The sequence below is a fragment of the Pagrus pagrus genome (genome assembly GCF_965226575.1).
Source record: "Pagrus pagrus genome assembly, chromosome: 17".
Taxonomy (NCBI): Eukaryota; Metazoa; Chordata; class Actinopteri; order Spariformes; family Sparidae; genus Pagrus; species Pagrus pagrus.
In genome coordinates this window covers 8922385-8933555 of record NC_140201.1, presented here as the reverse complement: position 1 = coordinate 8933555, position 11171 = coordinate 8922385, and the positions used below count along the sequence as shown (strand labels likewise).

General features: G+C 43.0%; 1 protein-coding gene across 1 annotated transcript; it reads right to left on the bottom strand.

Annotated features, from left to right (window-relative positions):
* Position 1: 1 nt before the first annotated feature.
* On the bottom strand, positions 2 to 10204 carry rnf5 (ring finger protein 5). Its single transcript, XM_084378574.1, has 6 exons — positions 9837 to 10204; positions 3828 to 3846; positions 3036 to 3148; positions 2897 to 2954; positions 2704 to 2815; positions 2 to 2119 (listed from the first exon to the last, which is right to left on the bottom strand). The coding sequence occupies exons 1-6, from the start codon at positions 10046 to 10048 to the stop codon at positions 2001 to 2003; spliced, it is 633 nt and encodes a 210-aa protein (XP_084234700.1). The 5' UTR covers positions 10049 to 10204; the 3' UTR covers positions 2 to 2000.
* Positions 10205 to 11171: the final 967 nt, after the last annotated feature.

Below are 11171 nucleotides of genomic sequence, written 5' to 3'. Positions count from 1 at the left end.
GTCAATGTTTTAATCCAGTTTTAATCTCCTAGACCATTTTACACAACGTCTCCAGGTTTAGTCTGTTAAAAGACTCACAAATCATGATTTCCATCACTTGTTCTCTTGTCACATAAGCCTTGAAATACAAAGTGTAGCTTGAACGGACAGGTATGCAGGAAATGACGAGCCCCAGCAGCCATCTTGTCTTTCACACAGAGGACCTCGAGTTTCACCTTTGACCCTGGTGAGAATGTTTAAAGTTTTAAAAATCTGATAAATTGCCTCGTCGGTTAAGACTTCAAATGCGGAAAGGAAAGGAAGTGTGGGGTTAAAAATAAGTCTGTTTCTGCTGCATTGTGGGTAATGTAGGCCTCTCTTAGCACTTTTGTTTCACAGTTGTCACTTAAGATAAATAGTTGTACAGTTAGAGTTTTCCACTGTGCTGTGTCAGTTATAAGAGCAGATTAGCTAAATCATGTCAACTCACATAAGCAGGGAAGGAAAAACTTTATTTTCATTCATATCATCTATTTAAATTGACGGGAGAGGCTGGCGGAGGAGTTATTTTTCGACTTGGGCTGCAAGCGTTTTTTCTCGAGTAAAAGGGAAGAAATGTACGAAAACCGGGAACCAGATCTCGCTTTACAAAAGCATCTGGAGGCCATGTCGTCCTCTCTCGCTCTCCATGGCTGGTCATCCACTCAGAAAACATGTAAAAACAGCATTTACAATATTCATATATACAAATATATATATAATGTTTACACACTCAGACACTCATACAGTCAGGAAAAAAAAAAATCAACAGGGACAGAAACTTTATTGAACTGATGCTTCGTCGCCTCTACTTCCTGTCAGGATGCGTTGCGTAGAGTCTCATCGAGCCGTTTTTATTCACCAGAACAACAGTTTTTACAGTTTGCTCTGTAATCAACAAACTGTGCGTCAGATTCGTTTCGATGCGAATATCTCCCAAAACTGGCCCTTTAACGGCACACTCATCCAACTTTGTACAGCTTTGAGGGGAAAGACGCAACAAGCGGTTTAACACACGCACACACACACACCAATCTTCAGGACAGTCTACAAATGACTTCACAGTGCAATGGCAGTTTTTTTTTGTTAAGACAAATGTATAAAAAAAAATGCATCCATCTGTGCTGTTTTTATCTGTCCGCCTGTTTTCAAGAGTAAGTCGCAAATTCTAGGAGTACTCGTTTCCTTTCACGAGAAAAAAAAAACTGTAAACAGGAACATAAACCAGTTAATTTTTCACCCTCGACGTCTAACACGAGCGATCCACTACTCTTTGGCCTTTTGGAGCAAGAAATGGTTGCTATGTCAACCGCTATGTTAACTCACACCTTCCCTCTCTTGTTTTAACCCCACTGAAACCTTCCACAACGTGCCTCCATCTCTCTATTTAAAGATTAAATCAGTGACTCCTTCAAGAGGAATGTGAAAAGCCAAAACATATTTAGTCACTGCTCTGAATTATCCCTCCACCCACCTCTTTTTCTGCAGCTTGAATCCATAAAGTAAAATAAAGATCCTGTACGAAGCTCACCCTGATCACTTAATACTGTCTCTGATCGCCTTAAGCTTTAAGTGTCCACCTTTTAGGTTTCCGTGTGCATATATCTACAGGTGCGCATAGACAGGGAGGGCTGACATGACTTATTTTTGGGATTCACGCACTTTCCAGTCAGTGTTTTCCTGCATAACGAAATCAAAGAAGCAGGTGGGTGGGGCTGAGTATCCTAAAGTGAGTCTGCCTTTAGCCGGGAGGAGAAAACCAAATTCCTGTATTTCTTGTTTTGGAGTCGAACACAACCGACCCACTTTCTCTCCCAAGTTAGTACCTGCTAGGAAATGTAACATGAGTGTGTGTCTGTGGCTCGAGTTAAGTGTGACAGAGTTTGTTTTTCGTTTTTTTTTTTTGCGTTCCTCCCTCCCGGTCGTCGATCCACATCCACACATCCATCCATCCATCCATCCATACGTCCGTCCGGTCTCCATCACACGCTCAGCAGCCAGAAGAAGAAGAAGATGGCCACAAACAGGAAGAGGGAGTCTTGCCAGTTGTTATTGCCGTTGTTGAGGTTACCGTTGCCTTGGTGATCACCTGCATACTGGTCTAATGAGGAGAAATGGATGAGAAAGGTTAATATATAATAATGTCTCAGAGGACCGTGTGTTTGCATCTGCACTCTAATTATGACGCCTGAAGGCAACAGCTGCGTTCAGGTGGAGATTTTACCCACTAATTATCCTAAAGAACCCAGAAGAGATGGTAAGTACATTCATTTATTGACATTTACACTGTGGCAGCAGTGGATGTAACTATGATGTAGTGATTCATCTGCATGTATTCATCTCTTGCAGGGCCCCAGACCATCTTTTCATACTGGTTGCACTGGTGTGCCTAATTTTTGCCATTTAGGAGCACCCATAAATACATTTTACTTCAATTTCTCATCACGACAAACAGGTGAAAATAAAAGTTTTGCTTCATTTGGACAAATTATGACAATCACAATCGTTTTAAAAAAGAAGTGCCAAATCTCAGGCGCACCGGTGCGACTTATTTTCCATCACAAATCAAACTGATTAATTAACTATCAAAGCTTCTCCTCAGCTTCAACATCTGATCTACGAGAGCATCGACCATTTAACATCCTGCTACTCAGACCCGGATTTTATCATTTCCCGTGTGTTTACCTGCTCTGTGAAAGGGGTCGTTGGTGTTGAAGACTGTGGTGAAGAAGCCGAAGGGGAAAGCGCCGATGCCGAAAGACATGTGAAAGCCGGTGTCTCCGAAACCCTGGAACATCTGCGCACAGAGAGAAGAACAGGGCTTAAAAATAAGACAAACATAAAAGAAAATATTCGAGAAATGGGACGATTCGCTCACCCCGCCTCGACTCTCTGGCTCTGTTCTCTGTCCCTGAGGCCGAGGTGGAGTTTTCAACCTGAGGAGCGACAGAAACAGTCAGTCAGAAAGCAGCGGTAAGGCTGTTTTTGCAGAATTAACTTAAACACTCCGGAGGTACCTGGGGTCCTCTTGGCTGGAGCTCCCTCTGCCGTACAGTGGGATGACTTTCTCTCTGCTGATTCCCGCTTTACAGACGGGACACTGCTGCCTGGTGGGCCGCGTCTCCAACCACTGAGAGGAGGAAGAAACATGACGAAATGTTTATAAAAACCAAGCCCGACTCACTTAAATACCGGGTTTAACGCCAGATAACAGATGAAGTTTTATAAAGAAGTGTGGTCTGATGTGGCTGCAGTTCTGTTTATGTGAATCTATGTTGCGTTTATGGAGAGCGACGTCCAGCTCTGTACGTTAAAGAGGTGAGCAGCAGAGAGAAAGCTGCAGTAAACAGAGGCATTAAGTGCATTAGCATGTTTAAGCTGCACTAAGTCAACTGACGGCTGTAGTTTCCACGCTGAGGTTACATCACGCTGATTAGCTGAACATGAGGCGAAAAGACAGCCCACTCACACGGGTGTGTTAACTCATTATCAGGTCATCCGTCGTCATCCATTAAAATACCAATATTTTCTCAACTTGCTGATTAATTGATTATCAGAACTGCTGTAGATTAATTTCCTGATAGAAAACATGGAACGTGTGAATATTAAATGATGTGAACTAAAGCTAAATTAATAAATACGTTATTACATTTGATCTTGATTTTACTGTACGTTCTGTGCCGTTACTCGCAATTCCCCAACTTCAACCTGAGTAGAAATCTAATCATCTAGTCAGATCATTAAAAACACCAGCGGGGCCTTCAATGAACGCTGCAAAGCAAAAGGATGGCATGACATGAAACACTCACCTGATGAAGACAGGGCCAGCTGTGAAGACAGAGAGAAACACAAGATTAACTGACATTCCTATAATAGTAATAATCCTTTCTCTTACAAATGTCAGCGCTCCTGGAGACCGATTTATTATCAGATCAATCTCAATGGAAAGAATAAATGTTAAAGTCTATTTCTGGTGAAACTGGTCCGATTTGTCTTCTTCACCTCAGGAAGCCCACCTGGCTAGAACAACCTGTTCCTAACGAGGTGGCTGATTAAACTCATCCCTGCACCCCCCATCGTTTGAATTAATTGGCTCCATCTGTTGTCAGCAGTTAGCGGTTAGCGCGACCTGCCGCTGCTGCATTGTGGGAGTTCAGGATGAAGGTTTGACGGGAAATGAGACAGGAAATGGACGCGGGGGTGTTTTGCTGTGAAGCTCCAGAAATGTTTGTGGACTACGAAACTCTACTCAACATAAGGGTAGTTGACTGAATTTTCATTTTTGGGCGAATTTATCCTTTAACTTTCTTGCGATGACTGTTCTCAAGTAGATAAAACTACCTGCAACATGCCACAAGCCGAACAGTTGGTGGTACGATTACAACAAATAAAGACATTTCATCAATTCAAAATTCCCTTTAGAAAAGTCTTGTTTTAACGTTAATCCGAGTTTCCTTTGCTTACATAACTAAAGATAAACTACAGTACAGTGTACGACAAATAAAAGTTGAGTGGGATGATTTCAGGTGGGTTTATACGGCGTTTTGTCTTGTGTTCTTTTAATTTTAGCAAACTCACCCGCAAGCATGAAAGCTCTCAATGACTTAATCCTGCTCCAGAGTCTGTAGTGCATTCAAAATTCAATGTAAAATATTTTCTGAGCTTAGCTTTGCCCCGAGACCTCAGTTAATTAAAGCACACTGCAGATACAGCAGTCAATCCTAGGCCTATGTGGCTGTTGAAAAGTGTCTTTTCTGTATAAATGCATAATTACCCACTAAGCAGTGTCCTTTATCAACAGCACAGTAACTGGAAACATACAAAGGAACAGGCAGGACTTGTTTTCAACGGTTTCAGAGCCACAAAACATTCATAACCGTGTTGCCTCAGGTGGGCCCAGAGCAAACGCCCCAACGCGAACGTGAACAAACTAACCAGGCAGCTGAGCCAAACAAACCATAAAGCACAACATGACCTTGTGTCAAGCTGCACCATAGTTCAGGGTTCACAGTGTGTGCAGTATTCGTGTAATACCAGCTATCAGATTGCAGCTGAGAACAGCATTCCTGTGGATACAAACAGCTGAACAAAGCGAAAGGCCTAAGTTAACACAACAACCCGTTCAACTCTGATTTAGCATGTGGACACACGTATAGCCGAGCTCTTGTGACCCGACGAGAACTGATTAATGTCCAATAAGAGGCTCAGCGGCCGTTCTGTGGAGCCTGACTCCATCATGTGACTTCACGAGAGCCATTTAATTGACAAAGATCCTCATTTTTATAACATTAAAGGAGAAGAAGAGCAGAAGCCTGGACTGGATTATTGTCTCTGTTCGGGTCCTAACCAGGTGTTTACAGACGTGAGTTGGTTTCCACCTAAAGTGCAGGGAACTCAAAGGTTCCTTCAGCTCGTCTGTGTTTCCACTGGTGTCTGAAGAGCCACGAAGATCGGACAAATTAGTCCAGTGACGTATATGAAAAAACATTCAACTCGGTCGTTGTTAGTCCGTCTGTTGTACGCTTTCTCCTGTAACTTCATGTTGATCAATCAAAGCACAATAAAGAACAGATTGCAGCTACAGATTGTTTGCTCGTACTTGACCGATCAGAAATGTTCAGCGCTGCAGGGCCCACCCCAAATGTTCCTGTACTTTTGGAAAATACTGTTGTTCGACCGACAGTCCAAAATATCCGACAATATTTAACACGAGTTAGAATGTTGATACGTCCAGCTCCTGCCAAATTCAAACTTCACTGCAGCCAATAATACATTTTTACTATTGATTGATCTGCAGATTATTTTCTCAGTGAAGCATTTTGTTCAATATATACCAGAAAAGAGAAAAAATGCCTGTTAAATTGACCAATTGTTTCATTTTAATGACACTACGATGGGCGTTCATATCATTTTCTGACACGTTAAAGACTTTAAAAAGTATTTCACAGCTGGAAAGATGGCCGTGGCAGAAAAACGGGCTTGCTATGGAGTAGAAAGATGTAAAAACATTTGAAATCGGTGCTACGTGACCAGAGAAAATAGAGAAAAGGGGATGTGGTATTCCCTTTTGCTCAGAAGGTAAAAGCGGTACGACGACAACCATAAAGCACTGCGGGACCAATAAACACTCACAGTGGCATCTCTGTCTCTCAACTACGCTCTTGTGTCCGTGGATGCGGTGATATAAAAATGCTGAAAAACAATCTGCAGATGATACAACAGCCCTCTGGGTGCAGGCAAAAATAGAGAAGTTTACTATTTGTCATTTGCATATACTACCAAAATTAGAGTGACACAAGCTGGTTGAAAATTGGGACGGTTCCTGTTTAACTGCGAGAGGTCATGAGGCAGAACGCAGCCGCTTTCAACCACTCCGTATGCACCGCCGAAGATTATTGTGTGCCGTGTCGGTTTTACAAATGCAAACACTTTCACTTCTCTAAACCTTCCAGTCAGAGTCTTCCCTAATAGTATTTATGTGCCGATGTTCATGTCCCTCTTGCTTGCCTTTCAAATCTCTTTTCTCCAACACGACGAGCTCTCATTCAGCCTGTGTGGCCGGCCGGCATCTCTAACAATGACGGAGATAAGTCTGCTGAGGAGGACTCTCACTCAGGGACTGTAAAGATGTCACACGCTAATTAACCTCGAAGCGTTTAAGTGAGGCTAATGTTTCTTTTTTTCCACACAAATCATCACTCATGGCTCTGCAGGGTTTGCTAGTCGGGCTGCTTCTTTCTCATTTTCCTCTTACACCTTAAAATCTGAGACAGCGCAGCACCGTCCGCTCATGAGGACTTCCTCCGTAGTTTTCGCACTTCAACACAATCGAGGGTAAAATGCAGGGTGAGAACGAGTCAACAGCAAAAAAAATTCTGATGCCAGAAAAGTGACAGTTACAATCAACAGTGCATTTCTATTTTTCTAACTCAATCTATTTGAGTGCATTCTGGCAACGAGTGCAGACGTCCTGCTGCTGAGAAATGTCAGACAATTTGATTCAAAGCAAGTTAAATGTCCTCAGCCAAACAGACACAGGGTTTGTTGAGGTCATCTGAAATAAAATAAAATAACGTGTGTCGCAGACGGTGATGCAGACGTTTTTCTCATTAACGAATGTAAAAGAAGTAAGATCTTAAAGTTGCAGCGGGTGATCTGACGTCAACACCTCTCATCGTTGCTGAAAGTTTCATCATCACAGGCGAGACGAGAGGGCACACGGGTAACGTGGCAACCGGGTTACATCAGCGCAGCAGCTCCATGCACCGCTGTGTGACAACTGCACATGTAACTGTAAGGTGAGTTTCTACAGAGATGCACCTGTTCTCTGAGCAGATATTCAATAAATCAGCCAAACTCTGCGTGTTAAATACAGAAATGTCGCTTGTATTCCTTAAAAAAAGGGAAACGTTCTCCAATTCTCTTAAAAATGTCTGTTCCTCCAGGTCAACCTTTATTTTAGGGTTACAAAAAAAGACTTTGGTGTCATAAATCAGAGTGCTGCTGGTCAAAGTGTTGCAGCGTTCTCCTAAACAACTGAAGCAGATGGGGACTCGTTTTAAAAGCAGCCTTTAAAAACATAAAAATGGCTCCATACAACCAGTCCACCAAGTTTTCAAAAGGCCCGAGATCCTAAATAGATATGAAAAGACGTTGTTCAGATGAGCTGTATGGAGCCTTTTTTATGCTTTAAAACAAGTCCCCATCTACTTCAGTTGTTTGGCAAAATGCTGAAATGCTGTTTTGTAGATTAAGACACTTCACCTGACTTTCCATCAACATGAGGGAGAGCGAGTAACGATAGGATTTTCATTTTGGGGTGAACTTATCCTTTAAAAACCCTGCCTCAGGTGAAAGTATGTGACTTTTTGTGGGTACTTTAGTGATTTTCTCTGTAAAAACCTCCCCCCTGAGAAGGAGATAACGGCCGTAATCACTGTTTACCAACTTCACTTTTTGTCAGCGGGAGCATTCTGTATATCCTCAAACTCTACATCTGTCTGTGTAGCCAAAACATGTGCATACCCACACACACACAGATCATAATCTTTTAAATAGCAAACATGCGTACGTAGGAAAAGAGAAATTGTCTTCTGTCTTCCATTACAACTGATTTAATGCCCTTAGATTTGACCCCAATCCAACACTCTTGGCTGTAATCTCACTTTAGCCTTGGCCCGTCAACACTCGTGAATGAGTGAGGCTCTCACACGTCATTTTGTGATTGTGTATGTTTCCAACACAGTGCGGTTTGAAGGTTGAGCCTCGCGCAAGTCTTGATTAAAATCAAGATAGGAGAGGGAAGTACAATCACATCTCAAGTGCAACCTAAGGTTACAGGTTTTTTAGTGAAAAACAGCTGTAAACCTATATTTTCATTTAGTATACATGTCAGAAAATTGTGTAAAATGTCCTCCCCTGAGCCAAAGTTGACTGTTGGCTGTTATTATTGTCTGATATTGGCCTATATCAGTATAGGAGTACATGCTGTCCAATATGGGCTGATATGGAAGCTACTTTTAAAGAGACTACACTGCAGAAACGGACGCTTGAGGTAATGTATTATTATCAAAATTGCCAGGGAAGTTTACTGATTCAGTGTGCTGTCATTTTAGACAATGTCTATTTTTAAAGGAGCAATATGTCAGAAAAATAATAAGGGACAGCATATCGCTACAGTAGCTATTGGCTAGTTAGCTCCATTAGCCATGCAGCTAGCGGTCCGGACTGGGAGTTAAGAGAACAATGGGAGTGTTGGTGTTTACGCTGCTAGCACAGGAGCTTTAGACCAGGACGGGCAGGGGCTAGCTGGTTAGCATGCTAACTTCCGTGACTTTGTGACATCACAGTAGGTCACCGTGTCATACATTTCCATTATTGAATGCCTAGCGACTAGTTTGGCACGCAAGAATTGATTTAGCACAGCTGCTCTGTTGTTGTTAGCGGTGCTGGGTCAGGCGTTTGTGAGCTGACCAATCAGAGGAGACTAGGTCTTAAAGAGACAGGAGCTAAAACAGACAGTAACCAAATATAAGATAGTTTACTCGAAAATGAGCACAATATGTCTCGCATCAGTTATATATCTTTGTCACAAGTGTTTGATTACCACATCTGAGGGATCACTGCAACAATCAATCAATACTGGGATTTTTTACTCTTGTATTGGCCCCAAAAAATGAGGATCGGTCAGGCTGTTAAGAAACAATGCAGGAAACCCTCACATCTGAATCTGCTTTCATCTTTTGGTCAACTAATGAACTACTTGGTTAGTGACATGAACGAACAATGCTGCTGTGAACCACCGAGCATGGACCTGGGCTCAGAGCTACAAATGATCACCACACACTTTAAAACCCAAACAGCAAAGTTAATGTGTCACAGAGTCTGATCCAAGGAGGCACTGCCTGCTACTGTGACCTCTGACCTACAGCACACCATATGATATGATCGGCCTGAGCCAGATCAGAGCAGATCACCTGATCAATATGCAAATGTGTTGATCAGCCTTGATCCCAGCCTCCTGGACCACTTGTGACAGGAAACACGCGTTATGAATGTTGAAGTTGAGCCACGCTTCATTTACAACAACACCCTCGACAATAACATCTAGCGAGCCATCTTGGCCGCCGACACAGACAACCGACTGCTGCCGGACCGTTGGGCGTGATTCCGCCGTGAAACGGCTCAAACTGACGGGAAAAGGAGGCCGCACACACGGCTACACAACTACACTCCGGTCCGGTGGGCTGAACAAAAACAACCACCACCATCCCCACACATGATATCTAGCCCCCACATCTCCCCGCCTCGTCTCGTACCAGAACAAGTGGCCGCACATACTGATGACAGCGTCCCTGGCAGTGTCCAAACAAATGTTGCACTCGAAGGTGGCCCGGTCCCGCTCCCGCTCGCCCTCCCCGCTGCCGCTGCCGCTCGGCCCGTCGCGGTCGTTGCTGCTCTCCCCGGCCGGGAATCCTCCTCTGCTGGCCGGCCCGCCGTCACTCGAGGACCGGGAATCCGCGGCCGCCATAATGTTTACTGTGTACAAGTGAGGAAGGTAACACGCAACCAACCCAAGCCACACGGGCCCGACCCGAGCTAACGTTAGCCTGGAGTCAGAGGCGACGACAAGTGTCACAGGACCGAGCCTGAGCCTGACTGCTCCGCTGCTGTCGCGCTACCTGAAGGAGCACTTCCGTTTCCGGGAAAAACACGGGCGAGGGGCGGGGACGATATAAACCACACCCCTAATTATAATATGAATAATACATATATTATTAATAATAATAATAATGATGATGATAATCATAACAATAATAATAGTCAATCAAATATATAATAAACTATAAAAAGAAATAAAAGTAAAGTAAAAAGAATAATACAAATATTTTAAACAACAACAACAACAACAATAATAATAATAATCATTATTATTATAAAACTATGGAAGCCCTACAGGGCCATGCATTCATACATTTTATTTCCTCCGTTTTCCCGTGATAACGAGTTAATTTCATTTGTTTTGTCGAGATCTCAAGTTATTATCTCGAAATAACAACTGCCGTTTTCCCGAGATAACGGGATAATTTTCTCAAGATCTCGAGATAACGAAACTTTGTTTTCCCGAGATAACGATATAAGTAATTCGAGATCTTGAGAAAACAAAACGATAGTGTAGTATATTAAATCATTGCAGGAAACATCATTCAGTGCAGCAATGTCAGGGGAGCAGGAGCATATCTACGGCCCCCTAAAGGGCCATGCATTCATACATTTTATTTCCTCCGTTTTCCCATGATAACGAGTTAATTTCATTTGTTTTCTCAAGAGCTCAAGTTATTATCTCGAAATAACAACTGCCGTTTTCCCGAAATAATTTTCTCGAGATAACAAAACTTTGTTTTCCCGAGATAACAATATAATTAATTTGAGATCTCGAGATAATGGCTGTGATATGATAGGCATGAGATTTCCATCACACACAAGTGGCATGGCATCCGGTATCCATGGAGACGCCCGGGACCTGGTAGCTGGTCAGCTATGTAGTTAACATGACATCAGGCTCACTGAGATTGCGCCGCCGATATAGCTGAAGCCTTGCTAACCATCTTTTTAGATTACACGCACTAATGTGTATATTATCTGTAATAGCA